At 40.2% G+C, this 23,120-nt stretch overlaps 1 protein-coding gene across 1 annotated transcript in view; it reads left to right on the forward strand.

Annotated features, from left to right (window-relative positions):
- The window catches only part of ANO6 (anoctamin 6), a 70,534-nt gene that overhangs the window by 24,342 nt on the left and 23,072 nt on the right, over positions 1 to 23,120 (forward strand). The window contains exons 2-6 of the mRNA XM_054271889.1: positions 2,404 to 2,480; positions 11,642 to 11,770; positions 19,680 to 19,745; positions 21,318 to 21,596; positions 21,952 to 22,065. Coding sequence (XP_054127864.1) covers positions 2,404 to 2,480; positions 11,642 to 11,770; positions 19,680 to 19,745; positions 21,318 to 21,596; positions 21,952 to 22,065 — 665 coding nt within the window. The remainder of the gene's footprint in view (positions 1 to 2,403; positions 2,481 to 11,641; positions 11,771 to 19,679; positions 19,746 to 21,317; positions 21,597 to 21,951; positions 22,066 to 23,120) is intronic.

The following is a 23,120-nucleotide window of genomic DNA, read 5'->3' on the forward strand; positions in this document are numbered from 1 at the left end:
TAGACCCAATTCTAAAGCTTCCATGACATTCAGCATATCAGGAGGATGTTATTCTGGACAGAGAGCCTGATGCAGAGGCAAACTCTACTCACAAATTTCACAGAGATATTTCTGACCATCCCCAGATCCATCAGGATTTGGGAGAGTTGGAATTCTTGTGAATGCCATGTTGCCAGCTTCAGTTCTGTCTGAAGGGTTTTCTAGACAGAACTGGTGATGGGGGTGTGGTTACTTAGCAAAAAGGCAACTTTAACTCCTGATTCTGCGGTTCAGTGGCTGGAAGTCTTCATGTCTGTGTCCACACCTGCACGTTTTGTGTAATGGCACACAGAGTTTCAGAGCAACTGTTTATATTTCAAAACAAGATGCTTATATTTCTGCTTCCCTCTGCCTATTCATTACATGTGGGCAGAAACATTCTTTCTCCTGTGGGTTTTCAGAAATACTTTGTATCTGGATATCTTTGTGTCCACACAGAATAAAGAATGAAGGAAATGCAGGGAGATGTCCATTGCACTGACATTGAGAATATGTATTTCCCTTCTCACCCTAGTCTAAGCTGAATCCATTAAACCACAATGATGCACATGTTCAGCAGTTTTTCAATAGCTGCTGAGAGGTGCTTGTGTTTTCTGAGTCTGAATGTATTGTCTCACCATGTGACGTCAATGCTGCACTAGTCCACATTTTCCATCTCTCTTTTTTTTTTTTAATTCTGGGAAGGTTTTTGAACATTTTATTGTTTTGAGAGCTCACAGACCTTGATTATTCAACTGGGCAGATCTTTGGGTTATGGCTCTAATATTTCAGAAAAGATTCATTGACTTGCTTTTGTCTTCTCCCTGGAGCATTTACTATCACCAGAGCAGAGATCTGGAAACTGACAGCACCACCTGGAACTGAGTCCCTACCAAACTCTGTGTAAGGGTATTTAAACAAGAATTTTTTGCTTGGAGCCATGAGAGAGTTCTGTTGATTTGTAATCTTGTTGTGCTATTTTTCTAAGTTTTGACATATTTTCAGCTGGTATAAATGAGCATCATCAGTGAAAAAGAAAAGCTTCTTAAAATGTCTTGAAAATGTGGCCATTTAGCGATGAAGGTTTTAAGCCAAAAAAACCCAAAACCAAAAAAAAAAAAACCAAAAAAACCACCACCACCACAAAAAAAAAAAAAAAAAAAAAAACCAAAAAAAAAAAACCGCCCTAAACTAAACCAAAACATAACCAGGCATATCACTTGTGTTTTTCCTGGCTTTGTGTCTAATGGGTGTTGAACTATTCTAAAAGTACTATAGGCTAATTATTTTTGAGTTTGGAGAATTTCTTTTAGTATTATAGTATTTTTTGGTAGGTTGAGGCTTTCCTTTCCAGACAACATTGGCATTTAAGTACCTGTATTATCCATGGCCCTTCCTCAGCACAGGACAGACTTAACTAAGATATGTCTCAGATTTAAGGATCTAAAAATAACAGATGGGATCCCCATCTGCCTGTCATGCATAGGCAGGAAGCAGCCTGCTCCCTTCAGCTACTTGATGTTATCTTCAGCCTCAGGATGTTATCTGACTTCTCCTTAAGAAACAAAAATAGTTGTGAAGAAACAAAACCTTGCAAATACCTTGCAGCAATTGTAGAGCTTCTGCACCTTATTTCCAGTAGCTTTATTAGGATGAATTTGTGTGTTATCTGGGGCTTGATTTGGTAGCCAGCATTCCTAGTATGCTTGATAATGGCTTCAGGCAGTAGTATATTTGACAAAGTCATTTTCAGTTCATGTTGTATATCAGGAAAACAATTCAGTTTCCAGGTTGTTCGTTTTTAACAGGTTCTGATGGAATGGGTGAGGAGTAGCTGAGGCATCAATACCCACTGAAATTGTAGGTGTGTTTTTTAGGTTATGTGTCACTGAGTGAATGTTACAGCATCGCACCTGTACAGCACCCATTCCAAGCCTTGTGAAGAATTCTTTGCTACTGTTATTTGTTCTTGCCTGACAGGTACAGCCAGTATGAGCTAGGGTTATTGGCACAACTGGATCCAGTGCTGGTACCCTTATTCATTGAAAAATAAACTTCTGCTACAATGTCCCTGGAGTTTCGGAAACACTAAATAACTAGTAAAATACTAGCAAAGGGATGCTGTTTGCATCACTGTAGGGATGCATCACTGCCAAAATGTTCTCCTAGCATTACCTTGTCATCCTGGTGTTTCATTTTCTTGCCACCTGCTGATTGTAACTGAAGTGTGACACACAATTGTTCCATTTCTGAAACACTAAATAAGTGCAATTAACTGGCTTCTCCACCAAGCATTAATAAAAAATAATTTTAAAGCTATAAACCCATAAAAAGCCATAACACAAAAGATGCTAACACATTTTCATTTTTTATGTTTAATTTTAGTCTTGGAACTGAACCAGGTGATTATTCCCACTTATGGAACTGTGCCGGACCAGCAAAACCTTCACACACCTGAATGGGTGGGTACCTGTTTACTTTAGCTGTGAATACCTGTAAAATTCTCTCTTGTAGGTGTGCAGCAGTCCAGTAGCTGTTCCAGAAGACTAGCATTCCTTGGCATTTGCATCACAGGCAGGTCATCTTTGTGATTAAATCTGCGATGCTGTAATCCCCATTTCCCTAAATGCACCTGAAGTAATTGGCTCAGATCTGAAAGCACAGCTTGTCACAGGCACTGGACTCAGTTATTAGTGACACATATAAACTCACTATAAACTGATATATACACATTCCCCTCCTCTCTCTACGTAGTTTTGTTCACAAATGCACAGGATTTCTGTGTGTGTGTACAAGAATAAGTGTTTCTGAACACACCCTACGTATAAACACACATACCCAAGAAAGCTCTAAGAAAGCCTGAAGACACTAAGAAATTCCTTACTCCAGAGACTGAACTGACAAGAAAAAAAAAAAAAGACCTGGAGGTATCCATTGCCTTTGTCCAAAGTTCCAGGTTCCCAGCTCACCTAAGATTTTCTGCAGCGAGCAGGCTGCTGGCTCTAGCTCAAGAACCCCTGCCTCAGATCTCATAAAAAGCCAATATCCAAGGTAACTTTGGAAATTAATTTCCTTCTGGGAGGTGGACATCCTCATCTCCCCTGACCCTGTGTTTTGCAGCAAGGTGTTCATTTGAAGCTGTTTAAACAGTGTTGAAGCATGAGGTGCAATCAAGAGCTTCCATTTCCCAAATGAGGGCCTAGACTTAGATGTTATAAAAATCCTTCTTGGAGTCTCCTTGTGGTTCATTGATTTTTTAATGTATTTTTATTAAGTGAAATAGCATCAAAACAGCTGGAATGTCGTGTACCTTGTGGTTAGAACAGCCTCCTCTGAACAGTCTTGGTAGAATTTATTTTTATTTCTACTGAAAATTGATGGTCAAAATTGATTTTTATTTTTGGTAACTCATGTTTACCAGCAATTGTAGTTTCTTCTCAGTTTTAGCAGCATTTCTGCACTGCTTCTTCGGGGTCAAGTCCTCCTTGTTGATCTAGATAGTTTCAGTGTGTTGGAGGAGACAGAAAGATATAATTGACAGCTGCTGAACCTCTGCTAAATGCATTATTGCATATTGTTTCTAGTTAATTGTAGCTAGAAACAGAGGCTGAAGAGGAAGCCTGATCAGAAACAGTTGAATAGAAGGGAAGTACTGTGCCTTTTGTCTAAACTTAGATCATGTGTTGCAGCCAGAAGTATTCTGGAAATTTGATTTGATTCTGCAAGTTCTTCTGAGGAGCCAAAACTAAGTAAATTATTGGCTAATAGAAACAGTCCTGTTCTTATGGTGCTTTCTCTAATTACAGGATCATAAGCTGAGTTTGCCACAGGATCCCTGCCTCATTTGGCACATGAATAGGACAATTATCTCCAAAAAGCCAAAAATCTGTGAGGATATTGTTTGTGGTACTTCATAAAGCTTTAAATGTGGCAGGAAATTGCAGCAAAGGAATGAAAGGCTCTTACCACTAGAAAAAATTAGTTTAGTCCTAGATAATTGAGCAATCCCTGCTAAAGGAGTTTTGTGCAGGACTCATAGAGTTGCAGCTAGATTTTAATTTTCCTGAGTGCCAAAGGAGAACATCCATGGCCCTGTTTGCATTTGCAGGAGAGTGACATGTGGACCTGGAATTGAGTGTATTGCTCTTAGCAGAGAGAGAATTGCTGAGCTCTCTGGAAAGACGTCACTGTCCTGCTGTATAAAGCTGTAGCTCCAAACTTAGGTTTTGGTGTAGATGTTTAGATGCCTTATGACCATTGAAATGAGAGTTATACTGTTGCTTTCTGTCCTGGAGGATCTTGTAAAATTTTCACAACATTTGCAAAACACTGAGATTCTATGAGGAGAATACCAAAAGCATAGTCAGAAGGAAATCCCTATTTTAAGAATTTGAGCTATTTAAATGAGGTGTAGCCAAAAAAAAAAACAAACAGAAAAAACCCCAAACAAACAAAAACCAACAAACAAAAAGAAACAACCAAAAAACCCCATCAGACATTAAATGAAGACGATAATAAGGAGTATTCCATAGCTACTGCAAGGAGCACAGACAATTTCATGTTATGCAACAATTTAATAATGTATCATAAACAACATGTACAAGGCAGACAAAACGGCACAGAAAGCATTAATTCAAGGCTTTTCCTTGAAGTGTTTCATTTTGCTGTTTATCTGCTTTGTAGGTAGATAATTTGAATTGGCATGTAACAATAATTTGAGAGTGAATATCTGCAGGGAGAAGGTTAACTTCTTCAAACTTTCTATTACTGTGCCACTCACATACAATTTCTTTTGCAAGAAGGTTTCTGGGAAGTTCAAAAGAGCGAATTTCCCAGCTCTTGCATCCCATGGATGTTGCTGAAAAGCAGGTTCTCAGTGAGCACTTTCTTCATTTTCTTTAAAAGCAAGGCTGTTTGTTCTCTCTCTAATCAGGAGTGACTGGAATTCCTCCTGCAGCAGCAGCAACCTGACGCTCAGACAGGAAGTCAAGTGGGTGTCTGGTCCAAACTTAGCTCAGGGGACGAGGCATCCCAATGCCTGGCCAGTTACCAGCTGCTTTCTGCTGACAGAAATGCATGACTGTAGTGACACCCCATATTTTTTCTACTTCTCTTTAGTTTCAGTTTATTTCAATTTGTTACATAGCTGAAATTCCTTTGCGTGGTGAGGAAAGGAAAAAAAAGCCTTCTTCTGATGAAGTACTTGCTAATATTCACATTATTGCTAAAAAGAGAATAAAAACAGTCCTCTGTTATTAAAAATATGAATAATAAAGGAAAATGTTAAAGGCACAGCTGTTTTATGGTCCTCCAGAGACAGACCAACATTATTATGCAATATGCAAATAAACTTACATCTTCCAGTACTATCTCATATATTATATATATCAGTATAATTCAGAAATAAATGCTTCTGTTGGTCTTAATGTAGAAAGTTGTCTCTATAGGTTACTCAGAACCTAAAGCAATAAAAATCTTTTTATATGGCTGTGATAGTAAGAAGAACTTTGTATTTCTGTAACATTTTCTTCAGATGATCCCAAAGTCCTTTATAAATAATTATGTTTCCTGACAACCCGGTAATATAGATTGTTTTCTTTTTATTTACTTGTTTTCTAGTTTCCTGAAGCAGACAGAGAGAAATAACTGTGCTCCTAATTAGTCACTCTGAAATTTTCCCCTTCATAAAACCCACAACTGAAGTGCAGCCTGCAGATCCCCCATGTGCCTGTCTCTGGGCCCATGGGAGGATTTTTGCAGGTGCCTATCAGCAGAGGCAATGTTACACAGGCTCTGCTCTGCTCTCCTCTTTCCCAGTACTGATTTATTCACTGGCATGCTGCAGGATGCTATTTTGAAGCATATCTGAATATTATGTGAGGTTGCAGACAAGTAGTTTATCCCTCCAGTAATGATTACATTTGGCGCTATTGACAGTCACACCAAAGGCTCTTGCAGGCAAAATAAAGCACTTCCATCATCTTTTCAGTTAGCTAAATCATTCCTGCAGAATCTCTTGTTATTTAAAAAATCCAGCTTACAATACTGTGCTTGTTCAGTAAACAATAAATAGCTGCAATTCCTGTGCAGATATTTTTCTTCATGCTTGTCTCTGTGCTGCCCATCCCACCATTATCCCCACTGAATATTTAACTATATCATGTCTAGAGAAGCCTGGAAAAGTGAGGCAGGTTTCTTGGAAGTGCAGCCATTTTTCGTCCCTGGAACACAGCTGCTGCTGAAAGGAGCTCTCTGCCTGCACATTCTCCTTTAAAGTACTGCAGGCATCGTGTGTAGCCATGGCTACAGGAGCAGCTCTGAGTGACACACCACAGCTCCCTTAGGCACCTGCCAGCCTGGTTACAGTGAGGAGGGCATGCAGAAGTCTCCCTCCTGATGAACTTTGAGTCAAGGGGCTGAGGGGACCTGCCATGGGGTGGGCATTTGAAGCCAAAACTGCTCCCTCAGCTTTCTGTGCTGGGACAAGCTTGTCTGCCTGTCCCACTTGCCCTTTTCCAAGTGCTGCTCTGTCCCAGGTCTGGGAGATCTGGTGCTGCTGGCTGGTGATGGCTTGTGCTGGATTATCAGAGGGCAGAGAGCTCCTTATTCTTCTGCCAAGGTGGCCACAGGGGGACACACTCAGGGAGCAGGAGGATAAGGTGTGTAAGGGAAGGGGAGTGCATGGCAGGGCACTCTTGGCACTGATGGCATGGCACTGCTTATGACCAGCACGTTCAGTGTGGCTGCAGCAGTGCAGCACGTCCCAGCTGCAGCAGGATCCCACACCCACCACCTGGTGTGCATTGCTGGCAGTGAGGCCCCAGCAGTGGGGCTGTGGAGAAGCATTTGGTGCTGAGGAGGTGGTGTGCGCTTTACACACATTTCTGCGCTTTTGGTTGCCACAGGCTCCTCCGGTCTCATTCTCTGGAGTGAGGAGCCTGTGATGCTCTGATCTGACCTGCTCCAAGCTTAAACACAGAGGTACAGCCACATGGATGTGGCCATGCTGCCTCTAGGCTAACCCACAGAAGTGTAACCTCAGTGTTACAAAAACTTTATTCATGACCAGGTCCTTCTCTCCTTCAGATTCCCTCTGTTAAAAAAGCAGCTGATAGCTCCCTGGTAGGCAGCAGTTGGCTGTGCAGCTCTTGGACAGTTATTAAAGGCTGCAGATTGTGTGCTAAGTATAATTAGTATTTCACAGCTACATAGATATATATTTTTTTTATTAGTGGTGTTAATCAGTATTAACCTGCTGTCCATTAGAGTATTATTAAAACATTAGAGTGCACAACTGATTGCCTCCACCAGTACTTAAAAACGCGTTTATGCCAAGGCTAAAAAATTAAATAGTGCAGTAAATAGTCCCGTGTTTTAGAAGAGGTGCCAATGGGCCTGTTGGTCATTTGGGGCTGTAATTTGCTACTGATACTTTAAAAAACTATGTATGGAAATTTCAGCCTCATTAATTTGTCTGTGCATGCAAGCTTGTGTGCATTGGTATGATAGTAACATTTGTAAAACTGTCAAATAATATTACATATTTAAAAAAACCCAAAACAAACATTGTCTCAAAGGAAATGCTAACTTCAAAGTACACTACATCTTTTTGGTTTCCAGTCCTGTTTTTCCCTGAGCACTTATGTTGAATAATATATGATTTTTCATTTCCAGCTATCCAGTAGGTATTACAAAATACACCACACATGTAAGTTAATGTGGCTGTTGGAAACTTGGTTATTACTTTCTCTTGTACATTTTACTTCTTAATTTTAATTGAGCAATATTTAATTTATCATGAGCTACATAACAATCTATTTGTATAGGTCTAAATCTTGATCTCTTAAGTATTCAGGCTTCATGAGTCAATTCTTTATTATTTTATTGATATATAAAGCATCCATGGAAAGGCCAGCTGAACAATGTCCTTGTGATTAAAAGCAATGGAGATTACATATAAGAAGTTAGCTCCATAAGTATAAAGTTCTGTGTATCTGGATTCTTGCAGTCCAATATTTATTAATATTTCAGCTATATTCAATTTATATCTGCATAGTGTGTGAAAGAGAGAGATAAAGGTGTATGCACACAATAACAGTTATACGCACATGTGAATGCTAACACTTATGTAAGTAAATTTATCAGTCAGAATGCTGGTTAATAGGCAGATTTTATTTTAGAAATTGTTTTTTTAACTATTGTATATATAGTTTTTAATATGATAAATTATTTTTGATAATCCAGTTATCACTGCTTTTTTAAGCTTAAAAAAGACTACATTTAAAGGAAAACTACTCAGTGAAATTATGCAAACACAAATTACCATCAAATCCTCTTCTATCAAAGCTTGATTTGATGTTTGCTCTTTTCCATGTCTTTCTTTATCCTGAGGTCATATCAGAAAATGTGCTAAAAGCTGCAGTGAAAAAAAAAGTTACAACTATTACTACTTTTATGTTTTTGAGTGCTTGACTTTCACAACTAGACTGCGTGTCTTTAAGCAGAAGTTATTATAATGATGTTTCTAAGGTTCCAGAGAGGAAGAAGCCCAGTTAAAAGACCTCGTGCTTTATGCAGTGGCAACCCTTCCCCCTGTTACTCATTTTCACGGGATCTGGGCTCTGTGTTTCCACATTGCTACAGGAGCCATCATAGTCCATGGTGTGCCAGAGCCCGCTGGGGTGCCAGGGGAGAGCAGCAGTTCCCAGGCTGGGCTCTGTGCCCGCTGCTCAGGCACCTCCCAGGCTGTGTCCCAGGGGAGAGCAGCAGCTCCCAGGCTGGGCTCTGTGCCCGCTGCTCAGGCACCTCCCAGGCTGTGTCCCAGCAGGGGCTGTTGGCTGTTGTTGGTGCTTTCCTCCCAGCTGCAAACCTTGTCAATGTGAAATCGTCGTGGCGATGTTTTAAATGAGACTGGAAATTGAGCATCCCTCTGGCTGTCCAGAATGGCCAAGACCGCTGCCAGGGGGCTCAGAAGCCCTGGCACAGAGCCCAAAACACCTGTGGTTTTGATTATGACCCATGGAGCAAATTACCAACCTTATATGAAGGTCAGCAAGCCACAGCAGTTTAGGTAGAATAACAGTGAAGTTATCACAGGGTGGAAAAGTAGATTTTGGGGTTTCTGGAATGGGGGTTCAGGAGGTAAGATGGGTGTGTCCAGCCTTTCTGCTTCTTCTTCTTCTTGGCCTCCATCTTCTGCTGTGATGTTGGCACTTACAGATTGGTTTAGAGTAGAAGCTCACTGTCTAACATAGGTGATAGGTATTGGAAAGTAATTGTAAACATTGTATACGTAGTTTTTAATATAAAGACATAACTGTACCCTGGGGGCAGGCAGTGTGCCTGGAGCTGTCCTGCTGGAGGGATCTTGGCAGGGCAGGAGAAAATTTTTTTATAGATAAGATGCAATAAACAACCTTGAAACTGAGAACTGAAAAGAGACTTTTAACAATCTCTGGGTCCAAAAGATCCCGAGAGGAAATTACAGCAGCAAGGCTGTGTTTTACACCTGTGACTAGTCCTCAGCAGGAGGAAAGCTTGTCATGGCCAATTCTGATTTCTTGATAGGGCTATGCCAACTTAATTTCTCAAGAATTTAGAAATTCACACCTGTGACTTGCTTAGGCTGATAGAGATACTCGGCGTCATTGTGGTCTGGTGATGTCATCTGGAAATCGATTGCCTTTTTTTTCCTAAAACTTTTTCTACAGTATGCAATTGTATGTTGATTTGGAGAGTGCCTAGGTAGTCTCTAAATCTTATCCCAGGCTGTGAAACTAACATGCAGAATGTGTGTACACTGGCCATATGTGTATGTGTGTCAGCAGCTGCTTGCTGTCAGGTTTGTCACAAATCCCAGCACACAGGTGGCATTCAAAGAAAACTGTTCTATTCAAAAATCTGCTCAGACTTTTGAAGCAACTAAGTCAACAGGACCTGTTTGCAGCAGGTCCTAGCCTTTGCAGATGCAACATAAAAAACTGTGAGTTTAAACTACCCCAAGTTTATTTAAAATATGGAAATTTTGTCATAATTACAGGAGGACATATCTTGGTTGCCTGTTTTGGTTTAACCAATAAACAGTTACAATATAATCTACACGGAGAGGTTTTGCAAAAAAAAAAAAAAGAGAAAATTTGTTTTGGAAAAACTGACACGTGGTTCTTAAAACATTATATGCTCCCTGGAACTTGGGTGCTCCTGACTGAAGACTGACTGGTTCTTCTTGGTTCTTCACAGTTGAAGAACAGCCATTCCAGGCTGCACTGTTGGGGTTTCTGGCACCATAACCACATTTCTGTGGTCTTTCTGTGGACCAGGCATCCTAGACCTCCAAAACCTGACTTTGCATGTCTCATGAAATTTGGTCTGAACTGACAGGGGAATTCCAGGGATGGGACATCTGGGAATCATTGCCACATCCACAGCAAATGCAAGGGATTATTCTGTGTTATTTTTCCTGACCTGATCCCAGCTTAGCCAACCCTCCATGCCCAGTCACCTGGAGGCCAAGGCTCCTCTGCATTTCTGAGTGGGAGCCTTGCCAGCTTTGGAGATGTTCCTGTCTCTGATGCCGTGCTGAGTCCCACTTCAGGCTTTCGGGATCAACTCCAGTGGCACCACCTCCGTTAACAGCATGGACAGATCTGGCCAAGTACCTGAGAGGCTGGTGCACATTACAGAGCATGACTTGGATAACATTACAGCTGTACATTACCTGAAAGGACGGGGGTGGTAATTTGTGATATTGCCCCAGAGTCCTCTAAGAAACTACAGAATCATTATTCAAGCGTTCAGGTTTCCCTGTCACCAAAGTGTCTGTATCGTTTCACGCATGAAATAACACATTAAGATGTTATTAGTGGATATGACAATCTATCCTGCTTTCCTCCAGGGACTAGATAATGGCTTATGGATATATTAAAACTTTTGATTTTGGCATCTGTTATAACATGATGGATATGTGGCACACAACAATGTGTTTTTGCTTGCTGAGTTGTTGCAGATAAAATGAGAAATAAATCCACATAATATGTGTCTGTTTGGAGATCTCATCTCTCTGCTCTGACCATGTTCTTTGTTCTCTTGGCAGTGGTGGGTTTAAGTAAGCATGCATGAAACAACTGCTTTTTTTTTTTGCTTTTTTTTGCTTTTTTTTTTCCACTTTTTTTTTTTTTTTTTTTAGTAATTGCAGAGATGCTTACATTTGTTCAGGTAAGGGAACAGATGGGAATGCACTAATTCTGAGACTCCCATCAGGCAACAACAATTTTCTAGACAAACTATCTAATGATATGTCCATGATGGTGTACAAATTACTAGACAGATGCATTATTTGGTACTGGTGCTGCTTCCCAGTGCTTCTCTCATTATGAAAATGTAATGCACCATTTTTAAAGAAGAAAGTTAGGTCAAGGTTCTGTTGATTTGATGTCATGCAGAGACCTGGCATCATTTATTTTTCTTCATTTTACTCTGTGCAACTTTGCCATTTTGGGCTTCCTGTTACACAAGGCTGATTTATGTTGAATTTCTATGTTCAGTGAAATACTGTGTAAAGGGAAGCAAGTAAGGAACTAGCGAGTAAAGATCATCATATTAACCTATGGCACCTGCCTTTCAGGTGGATTTTGATGATAAGCCTGACTCCTTGTTCTTCAAAGATGGGCAGCGAAGAATTGACTTTGTTTTGGTGTATGAAGATGAAAGTAAGAAAATGACTCATAGGAGAAGTGATCGTAAAAAGCAAAAGGTAGGTTATTTTTCATATACTGGGTGTTAGAGCTGTGGGCAGAAAGGACAGTGCCCTGACCCAGAACAGCAATTGCTTTGCCTTATCCTCAGAGTACTCTTGGGAGCTGGGAGACTGAAGCCCATCAAATGAGCAGGGCACAGCACTCGAGGTGCGAGATTGCTGTGAGGGTGGGCAGAGCACTGCACATCCTGTCTGCCTGTGTGTGCCTGGGGACCTCAGAGCACCCTCCTGGATGGGAGGCACCCTTCAGAAGATGTGAGCAGGAAAATGCCCGTGTCAGGTTAGAGTTGGACACCAAGATATTCACACTGGGAAAATTTTCTGTACCTACAGTGATTCAGTTAGGCCCCTAATGGACTTTGGTAATAAAATCAGAGTATTCAGAGGAACCCAAAGGAGGGAGACGACCAGTTGCTCCAGATCACAGTTATAAACACAGCTGCTGACATTCTGCTGACTTCTGATAACATAGCTAAGTTGTTCAAGGGAAATAACTGCACATCTGCCCCCAGAATTTTTCTTATATAATTCTTTCCCTTGGCCCTTCGGCAGCTTCGCCCTTGCTAGAGACCTTGCAAAGTTTCTGACTCGAGCCAGTGACTTCTTGATGCTCCTCAGCATCCACAGCTCCATAGCTCCTTAGCAATGAAGCACAATAATAGAGTAAGAATTATTCTTTAATAATTTCATCAGCTCCATCAGAGCACTACATTCTTTATGGCACACAGGGTCACAAAAATGAGCTCAGCTATGCCACTGAACTGCCTGAGAAGTAAGCATCCATGAGATTGTTCCCTTGCCATCTGCACTCCCCCACCCACCCACCCACATCCTCCTCTGATTTAGTAATAGTCCATGTCCCAGCAGCAGCCTCTGGTAGAGACAGGCAGGGACAAAGATATCACTGAAAGCAGCTCGCATACAAATAATAATTTGCAGTTAGGAAACAGAAGAGTAGGAGTAAGAAGGCCTTTAGCTAAGTTGTTTGATACTCATTACACAGTGTTGTTGTTGGCATTAGGAGGACAGCCATAAGGAATGTCGTTAGTAGGGTGTGAGGGAGTCCTGCCGTGGGTGGGTGTTGTATTACACATGATCACAGGATCAGCAATATAAATTAATTGAAAGGGGTAATTAGACAAAAAAGCTGCCCCTTTGGAAAGAATTGTTTTTATCAATTAGCATTTTACATTTATGTTTGTAATGCTTGGCCATTGCCCAAATATATTAAAAATATAATGAGCATCTTTTCTAAGTAGTGATGGAAATTAAATGTGAGCAGTGGAGTAGTATTTTCAGTGCAGCATTAATGTTAAGATATTAGCCAGAATGAAACCATTAATAGTTAGAACAGGAGATTGTGGGTAGGTGCTTGCATAAAAATTTTACTTCCCAAGGTCTTAGCTCCACAAAGATCTGCAGCCAGGTTGGCTCTGTGGTGCTGAGGAAGAGGAAGCAATCTACCTACACTCAACACATGTGAGGACAAGACCATGTCAGACAAGTGACCAGAAAAGGGGAACACTGAGCAGCTGGGGAGCAGTTCTGTGGAAGAGACCCCAGTGGTTTTCGTGGAGAGCAATCTGAACAATTGCCAGCTGTGCAGCCTGACAGCAAAGTGGCCAACAAAACCTGTATGGACAGAAGAACAGCCAGGAGGGTGACACACGAGCCTGGGGTGGCTGGGATGTGTCAGAAGGAAGCCAAAACCAGTATTTCCATGCATAAGTAGAAGCTGAAGCAACAGGGGAACTGTGCACGTATAACTTATATCTGAGATTGAAATTAAGATTATATTTATGGTTCAGCTTTACATTCTTAGAATTCCAGGAAGGAAATTAACATTTTGGCCTATCACAGTTCCCAGAATAGTGTGGGGTTGGTGCTGCCCAAGATACGCTCAGATTTCATCAATGTTGGCATAAAACCTACTTTATAGCTTGTCTTTACTGACATTGTTTTTGATTTGGTTGTAATTTTTTTCTGAGAAAAATTTCTTCCACCCTTGTGATGAAACGGAACCAAAATAAGGAGCACTGCCATGTACAATCAGTTTTAAATGCTGCATACATCACTGTCTGATCAATGATGAACTGAAAACGCCAAATTTTATAAGTAGTATCTTGTGTAATTCAGAGTGCTTTAAGCATTAATAGGTTCCTTGCCTGTGCTACTCTTTCTTTGACTTCCCTGACAGTTTTATAGAGCTTTATTGTGCACAGAATTTGGAAACTCCAGCTCACCGAAATATGGAAGATTCAGTGAAGTCTGTTCTTGTAGGGTGACATCCTCGAGTAACTGGAGTCAGGAGCAAGTTTTGCACTGGTTGTGTGCAATGTTACAGGTCTCTGAAATCTAGAGATTTGTCACTGGGAAAAAATCTGACACAAGCAGCACCTCACCCAATTGCATGATGTGGAAGTCACTTCAGAATTCAAATTATTAGTGGATACCTGTAGATTTCTGAAGGGAAATATTTTGTGTGCTGCAGTGGGTGTTTTGTTTATGATACATTGTGAATGTGGAGAAGTCCCCAAATTCTTACTGAATTTAGACAGGATTTGAAAATCAGGCCAGAACCTAGGTATCCAATTGACCAGATTCAGAGAAACAGGGCACAGATCCACGTGTTCTTCTGCAGCAAGAGAAGACTCAGATCCTGGGAGTATCATTGTATTGGATTTGAATGGCTTCTGCTCTTTTTCTGAATAATTGGATGAATGTAATGGAAAGGCCCAGCATTAGTTTATAGTAGTAAGCAATATTCTTGGGGAAATAGCTCAGAGGACAGCAGGAAATAAAACATGGGTGTGATTTGATAGAAGGAAAAAAATGTGTGGGATTCTGAAGCTCTTGGACATCCACAGGGCTTCTCTTATTTTCATCTCTTTCTGAAATCTGGTTTTGGGTAGGCAAAGTCAAACTAATGAAATGACAGCCTCAGGGAAGTGTCTAACATAATTTAGAGATCCAAAAGATAGTAGGTAAGTTTCAAATATGCAACTCAATTCAAACTCCAAACTTTTTAAAGTTGGTATACAATTAATTTTGCAAGCACTAGCAAAAATGTGACTGCCAGGAGAAGATTCCAGAAATTGTACCTTGCAAGCAATTGAAATTCTTGCCCAAAGCACATCTTTTAAATCTACAATTTATGTAGCCTATTTGTCAGGATAGCTTACCATCAGAATAGAATTTAAATATCGCCAGTCTCTTCAGGAATGCTCCCAAATACCAGTTTCATCTGTTGAGGTCCTCAAGGAGCTCACTGTTGAAAGTCAAAGGATCAGGGCCAGAAAGGTAAATTCAAGATAAATCAATGCAGAATGCCATTTTAGTCCATCTATTCGCCCCCAACAGAAATAAACAGAAAGACTGTCAGTAATTTAAATCAGAATGTGGGCAAAACCTTCATTTCCAGCCATGGAGGAATCTGTGCTTCTCAGAAATAGATGGATTGTTTTTTTTTTTTCCAAATTGAATGAAACTATCACTCATGGAGAATATTGCACACATCTTGTTTGGGTTTTTAAGTACAGTGTTTCTGACAAATTCATCACAGCCGGAGAATTTTGTTTTCATAAGCAAACAATGAACAGTTCCTGCCTCTATACTTGTCTAGTTCAGATAACTAACAACAATAAAACCACAAAAAGAAAAAACATAACCAAAAATAAGCTTGGGTAACTTTTCAAACAAGAATTATACTTATCCCGCTGCTTAGCATGTGTCAAACCTGCAGTGAGAGAACAGCACTCAGGTTTACAGTAAAAGGGTATCTCTGTGCCATTTTATGCAGTGATGTGAAGCAGTAGAGCATGACAGGCTCTGCATGCCTGTGGTGTGCTCAGCCAACCTACTCAGGAAGTGTGATAAGTATGGAAGGGACCTTTGGCACTGGGAGGAGAGGGCGGTCACACCTGCCTTCATCTCAGCTGGATGGCTTGGTTTGAAGCAGAAACTCACTGAAATAAAACCTCTGCTCCTGAGGCAACCACAAACCCAAATTTTACTACTTTGGAAGGAAGGATGAAAGAAGAATATGAAGACAGATAGAAGGAGGGAGTTACTCTGCAGTTACTACATACATTTGTAAACAGAAATGGCTCTTTCCAAACAGGGTGCCTGGAAGCTGTTGTTGAGGGCAGGGCTGGACTGCAATATCACCAGTTCTGTGTGGTCACGGATCAGGTTGCAAAAGACCATGAGCTGGCTTAAAATCAAAGGGTATATCAGAAAATATGTATTTGGAGTTCTTTGGGTTTGCATTTTTGGGGGCTTATTCTCTATAGCATGTCCTGCTTCTCATTTTTATGATTGTCTTCAAACATAAGGGAAAGAAGCTTACAGAGCAGAGCTGCTCAGTCAATTAGTTTTCTGATGCTGACAGCTGGGACTTTGAGGAAAGCTTCCAAACACCATCAAAGAAACTGTGAGGCAGCTAATATTGTTACAATGATCCTCTTCACTTCCTTCAGCGTTTTTCATAGGGGAGGCTTTGGGCCCCATGTACTTTCTCTTATTGCCTGTCAGATGAGGCAAAGGAGGCTATTCAAGCTCTCTTTTTTATTTAGGATTTTTTCCCTGAGCCCACATGGATATTGTGATAGGGAACTTTCCTCCTTGCACAAAAGAAACTTAGCAAAGATATGAGTTGGTGTTCTGTCACTGTAATCAAAGCAAGTCTTCCCTACCATTTACAATGCACAGGGGAAAAGATGCTACTGGTCTGCTACCAATTTCCAGACCCACAATCTTGTTAATCTCCTCAGCTTGGCAAGACAATCACCAGAAATTGAAAACACCATGGTGAAAAAGCAGCTCACAAAAGCTGATCCTTCCACATGCCTGTAATACTTGACATTTTCTTACATTCTGCTTTCATTTTCTTAAGACTGTGTGTGATTATGCATCCTAGGTGTCTTAGTCTATTGACTAGCCATTCAATCATCAAAACCTATGTCAGATTTAGATCAGCAGCATTACCATGATTACTTCATTATTGCAACTTAGCCTTGCAGGTAGCCGAGCAAAATGCCAAATACTAAAGTAAAACTTTGGATGGTCTCCACCTTCCAGCCTAATAAACTGTTATATCTATATACTGTATTCCCCAGTGAATGCAAAACCACTATAAACTCCTCTGGGTAAAAGTCTAGCTCCTCCATAGATCATTATACACATAATTCAATTATTTATATAAAATAGCAAAGCCCCTAATTAGCAAAGGCTCCCAGAGGCTTTTTTTTTTCTCACTATTTGAATTTATGCATTATTAGAAACCTTAATATTGTCAACATTCATCTAAGATTTTGAGGGCAAATTTAATTTTGGGAACTTATTGCCATAATCAATTAGTAAAGGAATCTGATTAAAAGTTTTTTAAAAATAGTATTAGACTTCTACAAATGAGAATTGCTCTACATGTATTTTTATGCTCTTTAGAAAGAAAATCAAACAGGTATTTAGCCCCGTGCCTATTTGATTTGCTGGAACAAAGCAGAACTTGGGTTGAAATACTTTCATGACTGGGTAGTGTTCCCTTTAGAAACAACCACGTGAATGTGGAAGAAGCAAAGTGGTGGGATGAAATAGCACAAGAGTTACTACTAGAGTGACAAACTCCTGTGTTGTGTACTACATATATTTCTGAACTGGGAAGAGGGTTGAGTTTTGATAAAACAAAAAATTGCAGAGGAAATCATTATATAGTTTACTTAGAAGCCAAGGTGGCTGAAAACCTTTAGCTTTAAAGGAGACTGGAGAACACTATTATCTATGAAAGAGATAGTAAATATCTTGAAAATGCAAGAAAATGTATTACTGCAAGAAAAACACTCATTCACATTTGTGATTTTAAGTACAACAAAGATAATTAGATGTACACATCATAAATGTCTGTATTACACACACACAGAGATAAATATATATATATTTATATATATATATATATACAAGGAAAAATATAAACAGCATAATACTGTCTCAAATGGCCAAGTGAATTTCTGAGACATGGAGAGATCCCTCAATGAAGGGTGCTATCAAAGTCTGGGTTTGTGGTTTTGTCCTGAAAAAAGCAGGAAATAAGGAGAAAAGTGATAAGTGTTGATGAGAGAAAAAAACAACAGATTGAAATACTTGGCTCTTCTTGTGCCTAGCTCGAGTAGAAGGTGATATTCACTGGAACAAAGAGGCAGAAAACCCAAAACAGATAAGAAAAATACTTTTTCACAAAATACTAAATTAGTCCATTGAGATCATTTTCTCATGCAGCTGCTGCAGCTGGGAAGTGATGAGCTATAAATGGGGTAGGCTGTTTATATTGTTATTCAGTTCTATAATTATTAATTTCAAGACTTGCTAGAGTTTTGGAAAAATAGCATTTTCGTGTTTGGGGACTTACAACCATCTTAAAATATTCAAGAACTGGATGAAACTTATTTGGGTATACAACTGACCTGTTCCTGTGGAACTTCTGAAGAAGTTTTCTGAAATGGTTTTTACCCATTTGCTGAAGCATCTTTTTGCCCCTAAAGTGGCTGAGCCTTGAGTCCAGCCCTGAGGACCACTTTCTACATACCTATCAAAGTTCCCAAGACTTTATCTAGAGGGTCATTCATTGACTGATTGTTCATGGTAGCAGCCGGTCTGGATCCTGTGCACAGATGTTAAGGCAGCTAGAATTGCTATAGAGAACCACAAGACAAAAAGCACTGGGACCTTCTTCTTTAAGTTCCTGTAGTGGGAGATGCCAATTCCTTTAAGCACTTATTAATCAACAAAGAAATTGGCCAGTGGCATGAAAGGAATCTGGGAGAAAGAAAGTAGTGTGCCCAGGTCACTCTGAGAACCTCACTGCAGCCCTAGTCTAACCTGGTACTGGAATAAAGCTCTCGGCCCCCAGTGCATTAAATTCATCTTCTTCCAGCAAACTGCTCACTAAAGAACCCCAGCTGCCTACAGGTGCCCCCCATTACCCAGGCTGGTATTTTGACATGCAGTCTGTAGTTCAGGGAGAGCTGGCTACCCTTGACTCCCATAAACAAATAAATCATTGAGAAACTACCCACTTGGTGCAGATCACTTTTAAATTTGATTGCTTCACATGGAGTTTCAAAATTGTAAATCCCATATGGAGTTGTACATTTTGTATTTGAGGGGAAAGGGGATGTTTCTGTGTTTCTTGGGAGGAGGTCGTCTGTATGGAGAAGCAGATTCAAGATTGGAAAGACATTTCAGGTTTTTTGTAACGCACTATCTGCCAAGTGATGGTAACTATGAAATGAAATTAAAATGGTCCACAAATGTGATTTTTGCTTAGAAAAACTTCTTATGTCCTTCTGGGGACATTAAATGCTCCTGGAATATCACCACTGACTCTACAAGTGCTACAGCTCTCAGCTTCTTCCTTTGGGGATGTAGTCCATGGACTAAAATATATTGGGATACTACAGTTTGAACCACTGTGTGAACACATATGATTACTGTGAAAGAATCATAAAGTTACAGGTTTCTGGAAGGAAAATGGGGTGGAATGCATTTGAGATAAAGACTTTCTAAAGGAAGAATAATGTAGTTCACTTAGTGACTAAAGGCGAAAGAGATCAAAATTTCAGGAGTAGATTTACAAATTTTCAAAACCTGAGTCATACTTACACCTCTGAAATGTACCAGAAACTGAGAGGATAAGTTGTCCACAATTGCATTTGAGGACAATGTTGCATATCAGATAAAAAAACTGATCCACGTTAATTAGTAGGTAGGACTGTACATATTACTACAGTAGCTATCAAGTGTTATAGAGATAACATAATGACGGTTTTGGGAAGCAATTCCATTTTTCTATGCATACATTTTTTGTGAAATTTGGAACAGATGTTTTACAGTGTTCAATATCTTTTAACAGAGGAAGAGACAAGTATATGAATCAAACCTGATAAACAATGGCTTGCAACTAGAAGCGACGAGGTCGGTAAGTGATGTTCTCTTTGTGAATGGCTGTTCTGAGAGCAGAGCTGCCCCTGTGAGATTAAGGAAACTGGATTTATTAATTCACTGTAAGATTTCTCTCCTCTCAAGGAAAAAAGACCCACCTTTCTTCCATTAGCAGTTTCTTTGAGATCTGATGCAAAATCTTTTTAAACTTATGTCTGCTCCTACCTCTGCAAAATAAAAGAAGGGAAGCTGGAAGATTACATCATGAGGCTGGGAGATTACATAGGTCATGTTTGCTCAGAGCTTGCAAGATAAAAATTACTGTGTGTGCCCTGCAGAGAGGTACTTCCCATACTCTGGTTGTGTAGTACAGGTGGGAGGCTAGTGTGTGTCTGGGGCAGAATGCCCCTGCCAGAGGAGCAGTGCATGACCCTGCTTCTGGAAATGCAGCGATGTCGCCTGCAGGCAGTTCAAGAGCACTGAGGTAATGCACACCAGCTGCAGGGCTGCTGTCTCTGGCAGAGAGGATTATAGCCCCTCCAAATGCCTTCTCTTTTTTCCTACCCTGCAGGGCTACAGTGCTCCAGCTGTGTCTCCCTCTCCAGGACAATCACTTCCAGTCTAAATTTGTTGTCTGGTAGTCTATAGTGAGCTCTAGAAATGGTTGCTTTGCCCCTTCCTCCCAAATTAGACTCAGAATCATGGCATCACAGTATTTATTTGTCTGCTCTGAGGGCTCCTGCTGCATGTCCAAGAATGCAGTCCAGTTCTTCACATTCATAAAAAAGTAAATGCTTGCTGTCTGGAAGGCTGCTGCAGACCGTGTGCGATACTTATATGTTGCTTCAATAGTTCTGCTGCAATTATGACTGAAAAACATTTGAAACTGGACATTTCCCCAGGCTGGATCATATATCTGACCAGTGCCCCTGAGCCAATGGGCTACTTAAGGAAATTTCACGTGGCCGGCACTCACTAATGCAGGGAAGCAGTAGGACTACAGGCCACGTGTGGACAGGAGGCAGGAGTGGCTGTCCGGGTTCCCACTGCATACTGCTGCTGGTTTGGGCGTTCCACTGGGAGCAAATGTGCCCCATGCTGTCTTTTTCAGCAGTTCCATCTAATTTCCCTTTCCCTCTCCCCATTCTCTGTAGGAAGTTTGGAATTCTTGTTGCACCGGAGCACCCATGAGTGCCTAGCCTGCTCCCATCACACCGGGCTGTAACTGAGCTGCGGGGGAGTTGCCTGCCTGCCATGCCTGCCCTGTCAATCTACAAAAAAAAAAGAGTCTGATGACCCTGTATGGGCAAAGTGTTACACTTAAATTGCTTTGTAAAGTACTTTGCAGAAATGTAAACATTAAGCATTAAGGGAAGATTTAACTGTCTTTTTTATATACCTTTATATACCTTCATTTGCCTGAATGTTTCCTCATGTCAGCACTTTTACAGAAGCCAGTGATATATTTGCTGGGATGGACAATGAATGCAACTTTGAGTAGGTCATCTATGAGCTGAAAAGAGAAAGAAAATTCTCGACAGTTCAAGAATTGTTAAAATTATAAGTTCTTTGCTTACATATTTATTTTCTTTTTTTTTTTTTATCTCAGGTTTTGGATGAGAAACTTATTTTTGTGAAGGTGCATGCACCTTGGGAAGTGCTGTGCACATACGCTGAGGTTATGCACATCAAATTGCCCCTGCAACACAATGACCTGAAAACCCGAAAGTCAGCTTTCAACTGGTTCAGTAGACTCTTCAGGGTGGATGAAAATATCATCAAACCTGAGCAAGAGTTTTTCACTGCCCCTTTTCAAAAGGAACATTTGTCCAACTTCTACATCCAAGACAAAGACACATTTTTCAATCCTGCAACCAGAAGCCGAATTGTAAGTCCATAGAGTATTTCTAGCATTTACCCATAAAAAGAAACTAGTCCTTTTATCAAATCAGTATAATTACCTTCAGTAGAACATCCTAAAAAATTAAAAATGTTTGGGATGCAACAGTCCTGTGTGATTTATTAAATAGCCTGGGAAATCCGGAAGGAAAACTTAAGTTACATTTATCCTATTTCTCTTCCACCTGAATTTAAATGAGGGATTTGAATGGTTTGTACACCCTGTGCAATTAATTTTGTCTACACTGCTTACTCTTTCTTAACTTGATTGCATGCTGATACAGGTATAGCTGTATATGATTTCTTTCAGGTTGCAAGGACACAATTTTTTTTTTTAATTTCAGGTTCATTTTATCCTGTCCCGTGTGGAATATGCAACAAAAAATAATGTGAAAAAGTTTGGCATTAACAAATTACTGGACACTGGAATCTACAAAGCAGCATTTCCCCTTCATGATGTAAGTCTGGTGCTTGTAATTAAAATACACTTTGAAATAGAGGTCTGAACTATATCTAGATATATATATATCCTCTAGGTATATCAAAGAATAGAAGGACTATTCATTGTCTTATTCCTGGAATGGTATTATATCTACATAGAAGAACAGGATGTGGTTTTGCTAAAGAGATTTTCTTCCAAAGCACTTTTGGTTAAAAATGTGTTTCTATAAATGAAAAACAATATATTTCACTTGAGAGTTCTTAGACTTGTATTTTCTGGGAGATGTATTTCAGTAAAGTACCTGGACTGAGAGATAGTTCCCATGGCACACTGCATTATCAGTCCTAAATCAATGTTTCATTAGTATGCAATATTCCAATGTTAAAATTCCTATCAACATTTTTAATAAAGATGTAGACTACAAATCTCATTTTAGGATGTGTGAAAGTCTTGCACAGTGAGAAGCAGTCCCTTGGTTCCCAAACATTGCCGCATACATGCATGAGACTCAGGTTTCTACAGGAGGACACTGCCCAGCCAGTCCAGTGCCTCACAGGTGTTGTCAGAATCTTGCAGAGAAAAGCTTCACTGCTTTCAATTTCACCTCACAATAATAAAAAATCCAGCTTTTGCAGCTACGCTTCTGAAGCTTTTTAAATTATATAATTTGAATAAGAAAGTTATTCTGAAAATTGTTTTGCATACTGAGGCTAGCAATAGCACTAAAAAAAATCAAGGAGAAAAAAAATCAGATTTCAGAATATTTGACAGAGAAACAACTCCATGTGAGGCTGTGAATGCAAAGTGAGCAAAGACTGAGGGCTGATTTTCTGTATTCTATCTATTGCATAACTGCAACATCCCAACTTGTCCCCCTCAGAGCCACCATTCTGTGTCCAAGGTGTGTTCTGTCGAGGAGACATTGAGAACATGGGAGGTCAGGAATGATAACTGCTTCAGCCGCATGGACTTGGCTTAAAATATTTAGGAGGCCTCCAAGGTTTTCACAGAAATTTTTAAAGCAGAATCAAGACAAACCATGTTTCTTGTAAGTAATCAAAGATTTACAGA

The sequence above is a fragment of the Melozone crissalis genome, unplaced genomic scaffold (assembly GCF_028551555.1).
Source record: "Melozone crissalis strain CALT ecotype California unplaced genomic scaffold, PUWL_Pcris_2 ptg000004l_1, whole genome shotgun sequence".
Taxonomy (NCBI): Eukaryota; Metazoa; Chordata; class Aves; order Passeriformes; family Passerellidae; genus Melozone; species Melozone crissalis.